The sequence below is a fragment of the Desmodus rotundus genome, chromosome 6 (genome assembly GCF_022682495.2).
Source record: "Desmodus rotundus isolate HL8 chromosome 6, HLdesRot8A.1, whole genome shotgun sequence".
NCBI classification, from domain to species: domain Eukaryota; kingdom Metazoa; phylum Chordata; class Mammalia; order Chiroptera; family Phyllostomidae; genus Desmodus; species Desmodus rotundus.
This window is the reverse complement of record NC_071392.1, coordinates 40,114,400-40,134,678: the sequence shown is the minus strand read 5'-3', so window position 1 is coordinate 40,134,678 and position 20,279 is coordinate 40,114,400. Positions and strand designations below refer to the sequence as shown.

General features: G+C 37.8%; 1 protein-coding gene across 4 annotated transcripts in view; it reads right to left on the bottom strand.

The window, feature by feature from the left end:
* The window catches only part of HGF (hepatocyte growth factor), a 75,043-nt gene extending 65,027 nt beyond the window's left edge, over positions 1 to 10,016 (bottom strand). Inside the window, exons 1-3 of one of the 4 annotated variants that reach the window (XM_045194170.3) lie at positions 9,930 to 10,016; positions 9,537 to 9,661; positions 2,704 to 2,869 (exon numbers count right to left, since the gene is read on the bottom strand). In XM_045194170.3, the coding sequence (XP_045050105.2) occupies positions 2,704 to 2,869; positions 9,537 to 9,624 (254 nt within the window). In that variant the 5' untranslated portion in view covers positions 9,625 to 9,661; positions 9,930 to 10,016. Of the gene's footprint in view, positions 1 to 2,703; positions 2,870 to 9,536; positions 9,895 to 9,929 lie in introns of those variants that run through there. The other 3 variants (XM_053927125.1, XM_024557542.4, XM_024557541.3) reach the window with 3 other exon arrangements.
* Between the last annotated feature and the right edge of the window lie 10,263 nt (positions 10,017 to 20,279).

Here is a 20,279-nt window from a genome sequence, read left to right as displayed (position 1 = left end):
AAAAGAAAGGGTGGAACATTAAGTGAGAGGAGAAATGTTTATGGAGAAGAAATGCATTTTCCTCAGGCACTTAAGATGAAATTGTCACCTTCATTGCCCAAAACTTTAAATTTCATCCTCTGGGATCACTGGCAAAGTAGTAAGGAATTCTTCCCTGTGAGGTCACACAGGGACTTTCACAGGATAAGAAGACTCACTGAGCCCCCTCCTGCCTCTTTGAATTACCCCATCACTTTTCACCTGAAACATCATCACCACTAACCCTAGCCTTTTTTAAAAAGCCTCTGCTGCTGACACCAATCTCTCTGGTTTTCTTATCTAACTCTCTCAACACCTTTTATTTAAATCCCCAAAGACAATGACATAAGTTATAGTAAATTTTGGCCATTGCCCAACCTCTGAAAATTCCTTTACTCTTTTTGTACGAAAAAAAAAATGTTTACTCTGAATAGAATATTTTTAAATGTTAGAGAGATAAAAGTCAATCTAATTAAATTTTAGCTCCTGAGACAGCCAAGATGGAGGTGTAAGTAGAAATGCTTAGCTTCCTCGCACAACCAAAAGGATAACAACCAATTTAAAAGCAAAAAACAACCAGAACTGCTAGAAAATCAAACTGCATGGAAGTCTAACAACCAAGGAGTTAAAGAAGAAACATTCATCCAGACTGGTAGAAGGGGAGGAGATGGGAGCAGAGAGGATGGGGCAGAGAGGATGGGGCAGAGAGGATGTGTGCCAAGGTGGAGGACTGAGTGGAAAAGATGGCTAGTGGACAGGATTTCCTACATTTGTGTGCAGATAAGCCTGGAGGATCAACTGGGGAGCGAGAAAAACTGTGCAACCCAGGGTTCCAGTGCAGCAAACTAAAGCCTCAAAACCTCTGGCTGTAAAAACGTGTGGGAGTTGAGGTGACGGGAGAAACTACCAGCCACACAGGAAAGTCCATGGGAAATGCCCATGGGGTCCTAGAACATACACAAGCCCACCCACCCAGGAATCAGCACCTGAAAGGACACAATCTGCTTGTGGGAAGCGAGGGAATTGATGGAAAGTGGGGCCAGAGCCAGGCAAACAAGGAAGTGGCATTGCCCCCTCTTTGACCCCTCCCCCACATACAGTGCCATAATGCAGTGAAGTAGCTTGCCCTATCCTGGCTAATACCTAAGGCTCTTATAATATAACAGGTGCCTGGAGACACAGAAATATGGCCCAAATGAAAAAGGTGATCAAAACTCCAGAAAAAGAACTAAGCAATGAGGAGATAGACAACCTATCTGATGCAGAGTTCAAACCACTGGTAACCAGGATGCTCACAGAAATGATTGAGTTCAGTTGTGAAATGAAGGCTATACAAAGTGAAATAAAGGAAAATATACAAGGAACCAACAATGAAGGGAAGAAAACCAGGACTCAAATCAATGATGTAGAACAAAAGGAAGAAATAAACATTCAACCAGGACAGAATGAAAAAACAATAGTTTAAAAAAATGAAGAGAGGCTTAGGAACCTCTGGGACAACTTTAAACTTTCCAACATCCAAATCATAGGGGTGCCAGAAGGAGAAGAGGAAGAGCGAGAAATTGAAAACTTCTTTGAAAAAATAATGAAGGAAAAATTCTCCAATTTGGTGAAGGAACTAGACATGCAAGTCCAGAATGTTCAGAGAGTCCCAAAGAAGTTGGATCCAAGAAGAAACACACCAAGACACATCATAATTAAGTTACCCAAGATTAAAGATAAGGAGAGAATCTTAAAAGCAGCAAGAGAAAAGGAGACAGTTACCTACAAAGGAGTTCCCATAAGGCTACCAGCTGATTTATGAAAAGAAACCTTGCAGGCAAGAAAGGGCTAAAGAGAAGTATTCCAAGTCATGAAAGGCAAGGACCTACATCCAAGATGACTCTATCGAGCAAAGCTATCATTTAGAATGGAAGGGCAGATAAAGTGTTTCCCAGATAAGGAAAAGTTAAAGGAGTTCATCACCACCAAGTCCTTATTATATAAATGTTAAAGAGACTTACCTAAGAAAAAGAAAATCAAAAACTATGAATAGTATAATGACAACAAACTCACAACTATCAACAACTGAACTAAAAAAAAAAAAACTAAGCAAACAACTAGAACAGGAACAGAACCACAGAAATGGAGATCACAAGGGGGGTTATCAGTGGGGAGGCAGTGGGAGGAGAATGGGGGTAAAAGGTACAGGGAATAAAAAGCATAATTGGTAGGCACAAAATAGACAAGGGGAGGTTAAGAGTATTGTGGAAAATGGAGAAGCCAAAGAACTTATATGTATAACCCATGGACATGAACTAAGTGGGTTGAATGCTGGAGGGTGGGATGGTACAGGGTGGAGGGGAATAAAGGGGGGGAAAATTGAGACAACTACAATAGCATAATCAATAAAATATACTTTGTGAAATAAATTTTAGTTCCTAAAGTTTAATTGTTTATAAGATGATAAAGCATAAATTCCATAACCAAAGCCACTGTGAATTCTAAAAGATTTAGTTTATATGCAGTTCTTTACTCAAATTTCCATCATCTGAGAGCTAAGTCTTCTGTTGTAATGTGTTCAAAACTAAAGCCAAGCTTTTAATTTGAAGGGCAAATTACACTGAATACAAAAAAAAATCATGATGGTAATAAGTACATGCTGTATTTGGAAAGGTATCCTAAGAACAAAATGAAGAAACTTACTTGCAAGTAAAGGGAAGTCCTTTATTCCTGATACATCTATTGGCACATTGGTCTGCAGTGTTCATTTTTTTTGTTTTAATCTTCAGTAATGGGTCTTCTTTAAACAAAGTAGTCTTTGCTGACTTTTTGAATTCATGAAGTGTGTTTCTTCTTTTCTTCTGTCCTTCTATTAATAATAATAAAACAAACATGGAGAATAAACTTTTAAGGCTCATGTAAAAAAAATTCTCGAGGATCATCTACAAGATGATGATTTTATCTGACAACATACTAGACCTCCAGGGGCTGGGGATGGAGTGGTGGGAATGATATTCTCAGGTAGTTAAGAGCAAGAAAGGAATATTCTAACCAGTAAAGAATAAATAACTTATGTAGAATCACTCATGTACGTTCTTTCAAATGAAGGATGTTTTTAAAAATTAGAACAGAGTATATACTAAATAAATAATTAATGTCATGGTCTGCAAACAGTATGAAAGCAAGGGTATCATAATATGCTCTACAATTTCTCATTTCCTCCTATAATCAGTCCGTGTGTGTTATAGCATTAATTAGATAAGTTGATTCAAAGGCAGGTGAGAAACTTCTCACTAAAAATGGTGCAGTGGACAAATTCTTCAGACATGCTCTTTAAAGTATCTCATACTCTTCATATTCTAGCCCTTCTCATTTCCTTCATAAGTGTTTTCTGTGCTTTGGGGCACTATTTCTTGTTATCACTGAACTATTTGTCTTGAAATCAACCCAAATGCTATAAATCAAACATTTGTAAAACTTCATCCTTTAATGTAGCAATATCATTTTTCTTCATGAAAGTATTCTATAAGGCCCCTAGATAGCATGAGGCCTCCTGTTAACCTGAAAACAAACTAAAACATCCTAAAAGATGCAATCTATTTAATAACATTAGTATCAAGAACTCGCTTCGTTATTCTCATTTTGCCTGAAGTCATCTGGTTTCTAGTGGAGATCCCCATCCTCGCCATGAGGATGAAAATGTCCACGAGACTGCAGCTACAGTAGAAGGATAGACCTGAGATGCCCCTCCTCTGCCGAGCCATCCTTCCAACACCCTCTAACAAAGGCAGTGATAATACATTCATTTTTAAGATGTAGAAATCAAGGCACAGGGAAAAACTGACCACTTAGAAGATCTGATATGAAACGCAGCTGCTTGGCTTCAGAACCTCCATTCTTAAACACTTATGATGCCATCTTTTCTGGAAGAATTTCTAAGAAAGGATGTGAAATCAAGGCTTGTAAATATTTCCTGAAGATTTAGTTTAGGGCTATCAGTAGAGAAGAAACTTGGACATGAGAACAGGAAATGCATTCTTGGCTTTTATATGTGGCGAAGTGTGTCAAGAAAACAGGGTGAAAATTTGGAAATATGGCTAGCAGGGTGAGGTACCAAGAATGGCATTATACTCTTCAGTTTGCCAGCAACCACTGGCTCCAGTTGGTTTATTAAACAGACAGATGCTACTTATTAATGTCCCTCCTAACCTGAACTTCACAACAAATGAGAAAAAACATGAATTCCTCTGAATTTCTTGTTCTCTATAAAACTCCAGAACACAAGGTCCAAATGACTGGTGCTAATTTCTGTAGTAATGCTTTCATTTTTGACTTTTCTTTGCCCTACAAGACTGAATGGCTACAGTGCAACAGATATAATTTAAAAGACATTTTAACATAGGAATTCAATCAACCAAATAATCTATCAACATGTTATTTATTGAGTGTGGACCAAATGTCTTGCATAATGTTGGCAGACAGATGATACAATTCTGGTATTCTCATTGACTTGCCAAATGACTTTGTTTAATTACCTGAAATGCTAATACACCGGTTACTCAATCTAAAAAAATACAACTTATATTATATTTGAACTACAAGCTTTTTAAACTATAATCATTAAGTAAACATTTGGAAACCTATATGGATAAATAATGTTATTCATATGCAATGTTTTAATTTTGTTTTTGAAATTTTATTCTTTAATGTCTAGCGTAAGAGTGATACTTATTCTCCCAAGCAAAAATGTAGTATAATTATTTTCAAATTTTGGTTTCTACCACAGGACCATGTTAATGGGAGATGAATTTCCTCATTAAGAGGTTCTCCTTCTTTTGACCTTAGTGCACTATTTCTCAGGTGCTATGAAATGTTTCATAGCATCATAATCATCTCATTTCTGGTACAAATATGAATATTTCTTAGAAACAAATATAGCTAATAGATACAAATCATGTATTTAAAAAAAAACCTATATACCAAAATGGAAGAATTATATGTATGTGTACAGAATTATTTCTCAAATTATGTTAACTAAAAATACTGAATTAATTGACCTCATGTGTAATGTACTTATTATGCACATCAAAGTGACAGAGCAATTTTAAAAGTCTAAGATAAACATTAAGTTCATATATGAATTTTATTAGTTATCAGATGAAATAGAACCGCCGGGCAGTGGCCTGGTTTCTCTTCTCAGTACCATGCAATACGAAAGCGAGCATTGAAGTCTGCTGAGGGAAAGAAGGTCCCTGTGGGTTTGCTGGTTCTACAGCTCCGCCATTGTACTATTGAAATGTGTTAATATGTGGCTGTACCTCATATTAATAGTCTACTCTTGCTTGTGGATACGTTTTTCCATCACTACCTTTCACCTAATGATAAGAATACATTCTAAAAAGCATATAAATCTATGATTTCCCTTTACGAGATAATAAATAGGAGTGAAAACCTTGTCTGGGGCTACAAAGCTAATCAGAGGCAAATGGAAACAGATACCAGGATTATCTTTTCACTCTTTATTTCTCATGACTTATAAGTTTTCCCTTAAACTTCAGTCATTTCTACTGGGTCAGTAACTAATTACTCAAAAATGTGAAGTTCAAGCTACTTGTACATCATGTAACACATACATTTATGAAATTAATTCCTTCTTCAATAAAAGAAAAATTCAAAACAGAAGCCATTCTAAACAGCATCCAGAAATAAAATTTCTTTGCAGAGAAAAGTTTCAATGTTCTCTTCCATATGTATTAACAACTGATGCTTGTTTTACTGAAAACAGTTAAAAGCTTAATTTGGGAAGAAACTCAAAAATATCTTTGGATCAGATTTTGCCCTGCTATTTTTTGTGCATGACTGTTTGTTGAAGTTTATAAACAAAATATTGAAATGAAATCAAGGGGTGAGAGATCACTCCAACTTTGTCATGTTTTCCTGTAGTTTAAACTGCAGCTCCGTTTTCCTCTTCTCCCAGTATGGGAAAACATTCTGGAAACTCTATTTCCTGAAGAACCTGAAGTCCCTGTTTTAGAACTGAAATCATTAGGTTGGTAGTGAAAACCTGCAAACGGAGAGCAGGGTCAAATGTATCAAGGTGCTTGAAGAAAGACACATTTCTCCCTCTGGTCCCTGGGCCTCACACTCATTTCTCTCAGTACCTCATATATTTTCTTCTCTGTATGGACTAACCATTGACTTCAAAGGAAAATCATGCAAGGAAAGGATTTGCAGGGTGTGGAAAGAAGCAGGAATCTGGCTTCACATATTCTGAGAAACCTACCCACATGATTAGTGATTAACAGCTTGAAGTGGCAAGATGTTAAGATGAAAGTACACAAATAATTAATGGAAGGGAATGGTTGTGACTGGAGATTTTAAACTTCTCAAAGACAAGAATCATAAATACTAGTCCGCATTTCCATTGCTATTATCTAAGACTTGGATTTCACAAGCATCTCCCCTTCTTTAGAGAAGGTAACAGTATCACAAATAAAGATGTCAAGAAGAAAGAGATCATGTCAGACTTAAATGAAATGTTGCTATTTGAGAAGCAGCATAATGACCTCTTCCAAAGAGATTACAAAATGAAGCCATGTTCAGTTTGAGATTAGGGGCCTCCCTAAATATTTCCCTCCTTCTCTTTCATTCCACTTCCTTGTTCAGTATTGCATTGGTATAGAAGACTCCTGGTCTCTTCCTTCGCTATGGGTTTCTGCCCACCACTCTCCCTCCACGCAGCAACCCAGACAACCATACTGAAACACAACTTCCATCAGGTACCTTGTCAACTCAAAAATGTTCACCGACTGCCCATGATGTTCAGAATAGAGTAGTTTAGCATAATACTCACCACTTATGCATGCTATCCTACCTTACTTCTCTAATCACAAGTCATGTTACACACCTCAGGCACTCAGTACAGTAGCCCCACATTAGTTACCTGTCCTTTCTTGTACTCTCTCACCTCTACACTTTTGGTCGCTTTGTGTTCCCCTGAGTTAGGCACTGGCTGTACAACTACTCATCTTTTCATACTTAGCTGGGGTTCCATATACTCCCTAAACCTGCCTTGATCCTTTAACCTAAAAATGAACTCTCTCTCAATCACCTATAATGGTATTTCTAAAACAGAGGTTTACTTACAGTCCTTAGCACAATGGATTTTTTAAAGGGCAGGTTCAACTAACTTCATGGCTATTGGCTTTAGTATAAATTGTTTGTTTGTTTGTTTTTAAATCCCATATATTTCATTCACATAGATTTGTGTAGCAATCTCAGCTCTATCTCTTAAACTAAGATAATAAGATAATGAAGGTCATTAATATCAGTTTTCTCATGTTAGATGAGTCCAACAATGCCAATCTTGTTAGAATTAAATGTGTTATTTTTAGGGCTTGGTCCACCCAGTTGCTCAGTAATGTAGGTTTCTATCTCATTTGTTTGTCTTTAAACCGCACATTAGGTGCTCATTTAATGCTTCAGTTGTTACAAGGGATTAGATATGTTTCCTGTGTAGGTAGGAGCAGATGGAGGGTAATTCTCTGTAGACCAACTCCTATAAAAATGGCTTGGATCCACTGTATTGAATATTTCTTAAGAAATTTTTTAATAAAATATCTGCATGATATATTCTGCTCATAACCGGTTGTCACCTCATTATAGTATTCAATTCTTTTTTCTAACATTGCATTATTTAACAACATGTACAATATAAATGCATAAGATAAAAGGATAACTGAAGAAAGTAACAACAACAAAAAATTCTAAATGTTTTAACGTTAGGTGGTATAAAAAAAGGAACAAACTTTCTTTGTATGTCCTAAGAGGGCTATCCATGTTTTCCATTTTGAAGAATGTTATTTAAAAACCTATCAAACTCACCACCCAACAAAGGCAGACCCTCTTTTGATGACAATTTTAGCATTATACACCTCAGGAATTACTCACAGCATATCTGTAATTCCCAATTGGCCCTTCCTTGCCTGCCAGCACACTCTTGTGCTGCATTTTCCCTCCACTCAGGAAGCGCAGTCATTTCAACATTAGCCAAAGTGAAATATAATTACAAATGTATATCTCCTGCCAAAACTTCGTAATGCGTGCCAAAAATAAATAGACATTGTCTATGGTTGATCTACTGTTTGGGTTTTCCACACTGTGTTGCCCTTGCCTGCATTAGCACGGACGATTTCAGGTAACTGTAGTCCACTTCAGACCATCAACATTTCAATCTTTAAAAATGAAAGGGCTCCGAGTATTAGCCCTGATTCCAATTTATGCTCAAACTCCCCTCAACCAGCAATGTCTTCTAGGAATCTATTTTAACATGACACGTCTCAAGCATGATAACCTGGTGACTGCACTAACTTCTCTTGCACCTCTTTAGGAATCTGACCTAAATGTTTTCAAACTGACCCTTCCCACACAGTGTTGTTTTCCAAAAGGGCCACTTCACAAAACGGAAGAAAGCCAGGTGGACTGAATGATTTCTTATCATTCTGCAAGTCCTTGATGTTTTCAACCTTTGTATTACATCAGAAACTAGTCCACAGCTCTGATGAATTTTATATTTAACTTATCTCAAAAGATAGAGCCAGTTCTCTGTTTCAGATTATAAAAAGGCCCCGTCTACCACCTGGGTTTTTGTTCCGCCCTTCTATTCCCCTGTGCCCACCCATGATGCTCACTGCCTTCTCCCGTTGGCATCCCAGCCACTGCAATGATAACACAACCCAAAGCAGATGTTTCCTCTTGCCCTGATTACAACAGAAAACTTCCCAAAGCGGCAAATGAAATCTCTCAACTTTCACGCAATCTGAACTCCCAGGCAACTCCTTCCCAACCTGTAAATTCAGGGGAGAGAATGAGACACTGAAAAAAGTTCTGCAGACTTAATCCAAGTCCCATAATTTTTGCCTTCCTTGCCCTGCAGTTTCAAAAGGGCAGGCACCTATGCCCAGAAAGAATGAGATCTTAGAAGGAAGGCTTTCTCTTTCATTTTCATAACATGCACATATTCAGAGTGTAACCTGCCTTCTCCAAACGTAAACCTGCATAAAGACATGACGTAGCTCTGAATGTTGACCAAGTGACGCGGAGGTAGTGGACTGTCAGGGAAAATCATCCTCTGGAAGAAAATGATTACCTGCTGTCCTGACCATCACTCTCCCCTCTTCAGACTAGACCTTCTGTACAGCTTTCAACTTGCCCCAACCAGGCAAGATCCAGCCAGTGTTAGCACTTCATTCCTATCCCACAGTCCACAACAATTAGGCTAAGTGAGAAGGGGTTGGGTCAGTGGGGGGTGGGGGTGGGGGGAGACACACTGACGGGATACTAATTATCATTTTAAATGCTTTGCAAATAGAAATAGATCAAAAGAAAGGACAATGAGAAGTTTTAAACTCCCTTACCTCACACTGAGCTGAAAAAGGATGCTGAGACTAGGGTAAAAGTGTGTTTGGCAAAGGAGAGGTTAGTAAGACTGAGTTAAAATAATATAAATAATAAATAATAATAATAATAGAACTAACCTGTATAGGGGATGGCGATGGGAAGCAGAAGGAGATGTAGGAGGACGTGCTGCAGCAGCAGGACTGGCAGAAGTTTGGTCACCCACATGGTGCTGGACGCTGGCGGATCCCACCGGAGGCGATGCCTGGGTAAAGGAATCCTGTTTCGACTCAGTGCCTAAGAGAGCCAGTCGGCTCTGAGCGGCTTTTTATTGCGATGAGCTAAATTTGTTGTGTGATTAACTGGAAAGATCTAGGTCTGAACTCCCTCTTACGGTAAGAAACTGTTTAACAACAGCCCTTTACTCGCTTCCAGCCCCCTCCTTTCCTCACTACCCCCTCCAAACAGCACCAAACAGATCCCAGCTCCCCGCCCCCTCCACCCCCCAAACTCTGCTTAGGAAAGAAACTTACAAAGAAAAGGTCACCTGGCCTGGGGCCAGCTTCAATTTGGAAGCTCTAGCTCCAGATCCCAGTGGCTCCTATCCGGGTAGGGAAGGGAGGAGCAAGGCTCAGCCCAATAACTAAACCAAGGCACAGACAGAGGACCAATTCGCTAAATTTAAACAAAAAAAATACATGTGTTTACATATCTGTTTGGGAAAAGAGGAAGGGGAAGCAGCATAAGAAGAAAACGAAAAGCTGCTTTTCAGTCAAAAGTGCCTTAGCTTCTGATCTGTCTAGTTTCACTGCTAGAGTAGTCTAGGGATTCGAAACACTGACACAGGTTCCCTAGGGTGTGAGGCACGGGGTGGAGGGGGGGCGGCGGGAGGCAGAGCGTGGGCAGGTCCATCCCAGGTAGAAAGAGGTTAGGTAATAAGAGGGTGTGGTGGTGCACGGTGAGAATAAACAAACAGGGGGGAAAAAAGCACCCGCAGTGTCAGGTAGGCAAGACGCCCCGGTCCAAAGGGCTCAGAGCTGGCAGTTATTTTTCACAAGCTGTGCTAAGCTCCCCCAGTCACTACAGATGCACCCGAAGTGCGCTAAAGAAACTTATCTGACCTGGGGCCTGATAAAATCCGGTCAAGTTCTCAAAATGTGTGAGGGATCGGGATTATCCAGCGCCTGGCCTTGTCGGGTAAATGGACCACGTGCCCTTGTGCACACACGTGCACACACACAAATTCTGTCTACTTCATGTGCATACCTTCGCAGATTAACTTTCTTTGGAAATCTCTCAAACTGTTCCAGTACATGAGTAATGAATGGACCCCTCTTTTTCATCTCCCTTCCCTGCGTTCACCCACCAACCTCCCAAAAGCCAAGTGGAGGGATGAAGAGCTTTGGGGGGCGGGGCAGGATAAAGGGGAGAGGGACAGGCTCATCTGTAGAATCTTTGTGAAATCATTGCCAGACTTCCCATTTCGTTGAGAGGATTTGTCTTTGCACTACTCTGATTATTACTTTGGGCAAGCACTTGCTTTATTTTTAATGGTTTTGGGGGATAGTTGCCAAGTGTGTCTTTGAGATGACTACAGGTGGGAAACAGCGTCTCTGTGAGCAGAGGAGGGGAACGTGGGCATATTCGAGGATAACTCTGGAGCACTGTGCCTCTGTGCAGAAGGGCTCTTGAGAAAATCCACAGAGCATCCTTTCCACCGTGTCCAGATCTCATTCCTCATCCTCCAGCCCCACCAATCCTCACCTCCAGAAAAAAAAAGCCCAGGGTTACACGGTTGCTAGAGAAGCTGGGGATTAAGTTAACTACTTTAAGGAATCCTCTTTATATCACCTTTTTATTGTTAAAAACAATAAAATCATTTTCTCTTTATAAAAACAAAACCAGTGAAACCTAAAAATCATTTGTCACCCTCTCTGTGGTGTTCCAAGTATCCATTTTACTTTGTTTTGACTCTCTATTACAGTTTTTGGAAAATCTCTATTTTAGTGTATCGCATGAATGTGATCCTGAATTGTCCTGCGGCATCTCTTGGGCTTTATAAGGATTCAAACTCCTTTTACAGAAGCTAGATATTTCTGTAAGTAAACTCTCGTAGGTAAACAATGAAGGAGACCAGCTTTTGTGTTCTCTCTCTCTCTCTCTCTCTCACACACACACACACACACAGAGCAGTATTAGAGCTGTAAACATAATTTCAGTTATCACTACAGGCTTGAGGAAAATCCATCCTAGGTAAGAGATTATTTAATAATCTCACATTTTCACTGTTTTTATTGGCACATTACATACAATAAATGCTTAAACCCATTTAGCATTATATATTTCTATTTCTCTTTTTACAGATTACTGGGTTTCTGTGTTTTGGAATGCTAACTAATATGCGTTGGGCTTTGAGTGTGCTAAACACTGTACCAGGTGCTCCTTAAAAGCTTGTCTTATGTAATCCTTAAAATAAAGCTGTTAAGGGAATTATTATAATTTACATTAGAATTTTCATTTATAGTTTAAAGGAAATTATTTCTATTCTTAAATGACTTGCTCAAGATCCCAGAGGAATGACGATTCAGGTTTGAGATTTAAACAGAGCTGGGCACTGCCCATAGGAGGTGGCAAATTTCCGTAAGCCTCGTGACAGGAACCACGTGTCTTATCCTACGACAGGACACAGAGAGGATGTGCAGTAATAATTTGTGAAATAAACCCATATACAAGTAATTTAAAATCTCTCAAAACTGTAATGAAATATGTAAATAAAACAAACTATTAGTCATGCTATTATTTTACTCTGTCTCGATAACACATTCCCTTTGTTTTGTCTAAATTATAAAAATGATGTTTCCCCCATCTTCTGCTATTACCTTTATAATCCTTAAGTGTTAGTTAAACTGTTTGTATAAATCTCCCCAAAAATGTGCCTGAAAATGTTTTGTAAAACCGAAAATCTTGCAAAAAAAATACTTTAAATGTTAGAATTTGTGTAATTAGTTAAATACAAGGTGGATACAGATTACTTATATATATTTTTAAATCTGTCATAAGATTATGATCTCTGTTAAATTCCAGGGACACAAGGTGGATTGAATGGAAAATGTACATAGATATACTTTTTCAAAAAGCTGCACTTGGTTTAAAAAACAACAACAACTCTGTCTTCAAAACCTTCATGTTTCTCAAGCTAAGTGATGTTTGCATCTATCTGCACTGCGAAAAAGCTGATGTGACTTTGTGTTCTGTGCTCTTGGTCTACTCATTTCATTTATTAAGTGACTGGCACTTGTGTGGTGCCATTCTGTTTGCTGCTACCGCTCCTGGTCTCAATTCTTATTGAGACAGTTACCTAGTCTCCCCAAACCTCAATTACCTACCACTGAGATAGGACTCTCTGTACCAGGTACTGAGCTAAAGATGCCCAATGGATTATCTCACTTACCAAATGCACCTGCTCAGAAAAGATTTTATATATTATGTACATATATGAGTTATGTATCATTACTGCCACTGACTTATAGATAAGGCAACCAAGACGTAGAGATAATAAGGAACTTGCTTTAGGTTAAGCCACAGCTCTCCAGGTACCAAGTCACTGTTAATCAGATACCACGACACGTTGATGGAGAGCCAGATTGAGAGATTGTCAACATTCCTCTCAGCTTTAAAATTTGATTATTCTACTTACTGAATTTTTTAGTGGTCCTCATACTTTTATGCAATTCTGACCTTCCACATCTAAGAAAGAAGCACCGGTGTAATTTTCAATATCGCTTATGTTTCCCATGCAACCATATCATCTCATCCTTTCCCTTCCAATGAATTCACCTTCTAAATGGCAGTTTTTCATCTGTAGGCCTCAGCTCTGAATAATTTGTGTGGAATCCTTTTAATGCAGGAAATATTGCAAAATTCATTACAATTTGGGTAATTGCCTTTAGACAACACTGCTCTGTTTAAAGAATGTACAAAACAATGTTGGTCAACACATTCATCAGCCATGACTTGTATGAAAGATGGTATCATCTGAATGTATGTGTCTCCCCAAAATTCAAATATTGAGTCCTATTCCCTAAAGATGATAGTACTAGGAGGTGGCAGTGTTGAGAGGTATTTAGGTCATGAGCATGGAGTCCTCGTGAATGAAATCAGTGTCTTCACAAAAGAGGCTCCAGAGAGCTCCATAGTCCCTTCCACCAAGTGAAGACACAGCAAGTGGGTGCCACCTGTGAACTGGAATGCAGGCCCTCACTGGACGTGGATTCTGCTGGCACCCTGATTTTAAATTTCCAGCCTCCAGAAGTGTGAGGAATCAAGTTCTGTTGTTTCTAAGCCACACTGTGGGATTTTGTTGTAGTAGGCCAAACAGACTAAAGACACTAGTATCTATGACGGGAACTCCTAATGAGGAAGGAATATGTGTTTCAGGGATGCAAATGGTTATTGGGCAATTGCTCTTCAGAAAACAAAATATAAAAGTGTGTCTAAAGTTCTACCTGAGTTATGGTCCAACTATAACTTTGGATAGATAGAGCACATATTTAAAATATATGAAGCAGAATCAGAAAACAATAAGACAAGCAGGCACAATGACATATTTATTTGAAAATATTTTGAAGAGTAGGTACAATGGCCACACAAAAATCTAGACCTCTCTGCTCTCATCGTGGCAGCCACACACCATGTATGGCTCTGCAAATTCAAACTTAAGAGAAATTAAAACCAAACTTTCAGAGTCGCACTGCCTACACTTCAAATACTTAGTAGTCAAAAGTGTAGCTAGTGGCTCCCATCGTGGAAATATCGAATTTGCTCATCATTGTCAAAGCACTTTGAGATGATGTTGATGTCATAGTCTAAGGTGATCGGAATAAGTGTCATCTAAATGTGAGTGTGGGCTCAGCCAGGGGGCAGAGCAAGAGAACGACTGTTGGAGAGGGAGAAAAAAAAAAGAGAGAGAACGACTGTTAAAGATGTAAGAAAAAGAGTGTATTAAAGAAAATTTGTATGTTGGTGACTTTAAGGTTGAAACCCCCCACTTTTTGTTAGTATTTTATGTAGTTTGAACAAGGATAACAGGACTCAATTACTTTGTCTTTTGAATATAAAGAGTATGCCTGACAACTTATTATTTGGAGGATATGTCAGGTGCACACCGCAGACACAAACACAGAGACACTGGTCACGAGAAAAACTTTTTAAAATAAGTATTTTTAACAAACACTTGTCTACCAAGGAATGTGATGCAATCCATACATTCAAGTTATGTATAGGGTCTCTGGGAATGCGGCAAATCTATCATGTCTTTCAAAAAATGACCTAATTGAAAACAACTGACATCTTTACATGTAATGTAAAACAAAAAAAAATTAAATGAATTTAACAATGATTAACCACTAAAAAGACTCTCATGTTTACTCAGTCAAATCATAGACTCAACCGCTTACCCATGACTTTTGCCACACTCTCGGGAAATCTGTTGCAGAACTTGTGGTGAGACCACAAGGCAACATCCAGGAAAACGACAGAGACAGTTGAAGGACATCATCACGCGGCAGGAATTGTCAAGTGTGTAAAAAAGCAGCATGTTTCTCTAGAAACATGCTTTATATACGAAAGCAGAAATGATCACTTTTCTCTGTGCAGTTCGCTGATGTTGATAAAAAAAAGGAGCCTGGTGCGTGCATATTAAAATAAATTCTAAAAACAATGAAAAAAGGACAGTCATGCCTGGAGCTGCTCTTGCCTTTTGCACGTACAGAGAAGATAGGAGTTGAGAATGCCAGGAAATCTGAGCTAAAATTCCACTCTGTGATGCTGCATTTTCAGTTTTCCTTTCTGAGCCACGAGGGGCCACTCTCCGAGTCCAGGGGGCCTAGTTAACTAACACTCATCACCTTGCGTTTAGAGGCCAGCTTTTATGTCTTTCCAGGTGTTGGCTGCTTTGTTAAATCTGGAGTGCCCCAAACTTATAAAGCCTCAGCATTCCGCACCTGGTATGTTGGGCATGGGGATATTAGTAAAATGTATAAATTTGGGAAATTAATTTCTTTCTTCTGAGTTTAGAATCTAATGATGATCAAAATCAGTCATGTAAGAAAATTGAAATACAACAACAACATGCTTTTCAGAGCAACTGTTTAATCCATTTATTTTGCATCTTAAGATCTGCATAATAAAGTTGAAGTTTCCCTTTTACTATATGTACATGTCGCATGTTTATTGTGGTCTTGGGGATATCTGAGGGCAACTCCATTTACCAGATGGCACTCGGTACCAGGAATTACATTTCAAACTTGAGAGAAAGGCTTTTACCTGGTGGAGCAGGGCTTTCTGTGAATGTGTGTGTGTGTGTGTGTGTGTGTGTGTGTGTGAGGGGAAGTGTTTCTTTACAATATACTATAGAGTGCACAGCTCATCTGGTTTACTGACCCTACTTAAAAAGCAATTTAACTAATGCTATGATACCATGGTCCCATACAACATAATAGCCTTGGTAATTTTTTTTAAATGACTGAATTTATATATATTTTGTTCATAATAAAGCAGTATGGTTTAAATTTTTAAAGAAACTTATACTTAAACTCCTAATCCATGAGCCTGGGACTTCTCATTCTAAATGTAGAGTCATTGGCAGACTTGTGCTCTCGTGTTTGGGAGTGTGTACACTCACGGGACTCTTAGGAGACTTTTTAGAGCTAAGAGACTATCAAATCCAATGGAAACATTGCTTTTCTCTAGCCGTGCAGCACTGAATATGAGGAGACAAATCCATGATTCCTGAAACTGTTAATTATATAATTGTGCTATATTTATATGCTTTTATAATTCATAAAAAGGTTAGGGGAAAATAGCAAAATTATGAAAAATTGCTGAATTTAAAAGACAGATGAAGTCTGTTGCTCAATGTTTTAATCTAATTTTGAACGGAGAAAAATAATCCTGGAATGAACCAAATGTTCTCACCCTGCAACTTTGAAACAGAATTATACCTCGTATATTGAATAGGTGACGACATTGAGCAGAACACCCACATGGAGAGCGCCAGAGTATTGCTCTCTGAAGCTGTTTTTCTCCCCTGATAAAAGAAAGATGTTCGTAGAGTTTTCTGAATCTCTTTTCCGTGGTGGGCTTATTTACCTATTTTTTATTTTTACTTTTATACTTAAGAGAGGTTACAACCTTCTCTTTTAAAAGCAAATAAAATATTTTCTTTAACTACACCTCTCAAGCCCCCATATAATAGATTTGTTGTAGCATTTATGTTTAAAGGTTTACTGATATTTTTTCAGGGGGGTTATTTTTCTGTCTTCTTTTCTTAAAACAACTTCTTAATTCTCCAAAGTACTATTACACATTATTGTTATTTAGCATCAGTCTCAGAGTTATTTAGAAGAAAACATTGTGTCTTGCATAATATTTAATTCAGGATTTCTGTGCAATATATAGCTCTAATACTCCGTGATTTAATGTACGCAAAGAAATAGTGCAAAGTTAAAACCAGCTGGTTCAAGTCCTGATTATTCACTTACTGAGAAAACCTAAACAAATTAACTCACTTTACTCTTCTACACAATGATAATAAGGGTTATACAAAAAGAGTTTCAATAGTTGTTTATATATTCGATATAAATTATATATTCGATCATTATTAATTATAATAACAATCAGAGAATAGTAATGCAAAGCTAGGAAATATTTAGGAACGCTCTACAATTTTATTATTTTTGTTGATATTGAAACATTGATACCATTTAAGGTAACTCCTTTGGTCCTTTAATATCTCAAACAGAAAATACCTAGATTAAAATGCAGAATGAAGACTTGCCCTTGGCATAATGACAATAGGAATCACCCTAGTGTTTAACAGTTATTTAATCTAAAGTGCCTGTTTATATTTTCTAACAAATTTAAGTGACACGAGGTAGGTATTTAAGTTCTTTATATGCGTACATTCACTACCTAATCAAGGGAAGAAGAAAAAGCTCTAGAATTCCATGTAATAAAATGTTGCTAGTGAAAAATTACATGTAAGTAAAATAATTTGATATTTTAATATGTAAAAAGTTTTGGTCATGCTCAACTTTGCATTGGCACCTTGCCTAGATAAATGTCATTAAAATAATTTTCTCGATGTTACTTAAGGGAATTATAGCATCCAGAAACTTACAGTATTTGTGTTTTCTTTCATTAAATCAGTAAAGAAGGGGTTAAATTACCAACACATTTTATTCAAAACATTCTTATTGACTGGATTTCTCAATGGTAAAACATTAACTGTTTTTTTTTCTTATTTTCAAGCAATACAACCTAGCCATTCATTTGACACTGAAGTGGATAGAGTGTATGACTGAACACATATTGTCCACTAGAGCCTATAACAGTGTCTGGAGTATCTTAGTGACTATCAAAAATGATTTAAGCCTTGAGTGGGTTAATTTTCATGTAATATATCCAAAATGTTTGATGTTTGCCTTCAAATAGCATGCAGGAGAGTAATAGATTGCCATTTAATTTTATGCACAGAGAGACACATACGCACGCACACAACTGCATAAGTAAAGTCTCCGTCGACCCATCACAAACTACTCTGAGAAAAGCCAGTTTACCATTTACTAGACTATCAGATTTTTAAGCAACCCAAAGTCTGTCAATTTACAAGAGAAAAAATTGAAACTGAAATAATATTTCCACTTTTCTAGAACTTTAAAAGACCCCCTATTTTCAGATACACATCTCCAGACATTAAAACAAAATCCAAAATCCATGTCCATTGATGCTCTATTGAGATTTGTTTCAGCCTTAACAAGTGTCTTCTTAACAGCATATGATTCGCTATAGCAAGTCAGGTGTCATTAATATGCATTGACAGTAGAATTTATTTTCAATAATTCTGAAAACATTGAATAAAATATTTATAAGCATATACTTATCATACATTCTGGGTTGATATCTTTAAATCTTTTGACTTGAAATCCTTCACTTTGAACAATTAGGTATTGCTGTAGCCGTAGCCCAGGCCTGTACAAGGACGTGTCTCCACGAAAATATTAACTGCTTTTTCATACTTCCAAATAAGTGTACAAGCAGTGTCTATTTCCAAAAAAACTTTCCATATATCTTTAATATATTGTTTTATACATCTTGATTCAAAATATTTATGGAGCACTCAGCTAGGTGCCAAAGATACCATAGTGACTATATATTGTGGTAGAACAAAAATGACTCCTAAAATGTCCATGTCCTAATCCCTCTACCCAATGTAATGTAACCTTACATATAGCAAAGGGGCTGTGCATTTGTGATTAAGGTTAAGGACCCTGAGATCAAAGATTATCCTGGGTTATGAAGGTGGACCCTATCTCCTCACAGGAGTCCTTGAAATCAGGAACATTTCCCAGCTGCGTCCAGAGAGCCGTGATGAGTGAAGAAGGTCAGAGTAATGCAAATTGCTGATGAACGAAGGGGACTGCAAAGAAAGGAAAGGGGGCAGCCTCTTGAAGCTACAAAGACAAGGAAACAGATGCTCCCCTCAGAGCATCCCGAAGGAGCACTGCCTGCCATGCCCTCGTTTTGATTTTCATTCTAGTCAGACCAATGTCAGACATCTGACCTACACTAACAAAGATAGTATGTGTTGTTTTAAGACACCAAGTTTGCAGTGATTGGTTACAACAGCAAAACAAAAAACAAAAAACAAAACAAAAAAAAGCCACTTATGTATATATAAAACCTCCCTGAGTAGTCAGTAAACTCTGTAAAGGGAGAAGTTAAACCTTACATTTCCCTTATATCTTTCCATATCACCTGTCTTTATGCTTTTCACTTAGTAAGTGTTGACGAAATCTTGATTGACTGATATAATATGAACTTTTTTTTTAACTATTAGTACTGATTAGGGTGTGATGACAATCTTAACCTCACAGTGATTTCTGCCTTGCTCCATGCAACGATGCATTAACTGCTCGGAGGAAAACATTCTGCAATGTGCTGTTTACTCAAGTAATTAGCAGAAAGCATGAAAATTACACTTGCCGTTGCAGGAAGATTAGCAAACAATGGTGCTGTTTTGAAAGACAGCTCTGTATCTTCGAAAGGGAAGTTGCAAAACTGTCGTTCTACTTTATCTAGTCAGATTCCTAAGGAAGGAGGCTTCTACAGCCAGTTTGTATTACCCTCACTGGAGGCTCCTTTCGTTGTCTGGCACTCTTCCAGGCCACGTTTATCTGATACCCTAGGCTTCCAGAACCCTCCTCTGGGATGTAAATCCAAAGATCTTGAGCAAAATGTAACTAAAAACTTGATGTAACAGTGCAAAAAAAATTGCCAAATAATTTATTTAAAAGGAGCAGAAAAATAGTTATAAAAATTACACAAAGTCTGTCAAACACAGATGGTTTTTGCTAAGAATCCTGGCCACATCCCTTAGGATGTGTGGGGGTGTAAAGTGGGTAATTGAAAGTATTTGTATCCCTCGCCCCACCTTATTGGCCCATTTACTTTTTTTTGGATAAGTGTTGTATTTACACATCTTATTACAAGCATAAATCATGGGTTGAAACCTATTCCAATTCTTGCACCTGCCGGAAAATGACATTAATAACCTTTGAGTGCCCAAGGTATTAATAAATATGAGGTCATACAATGATACGGAAGATATGATCCCCAACCCAAGGAATTATCGTCTACCAAATGCCTAACAATGATAACCTGTGAGAACCATCAGACGTGCTTAAAGTTATTACATTTAATTTTGTGTCTCTATTCTTTTTATTACTTTTCCCGTGATCTTTAAACTGTTAAGTAAGTAGAACTGGGTTTATTATCTTCCTTTCGTCCTCAGTTTTCCTAGGTTTTTGTCATTATGATGATTA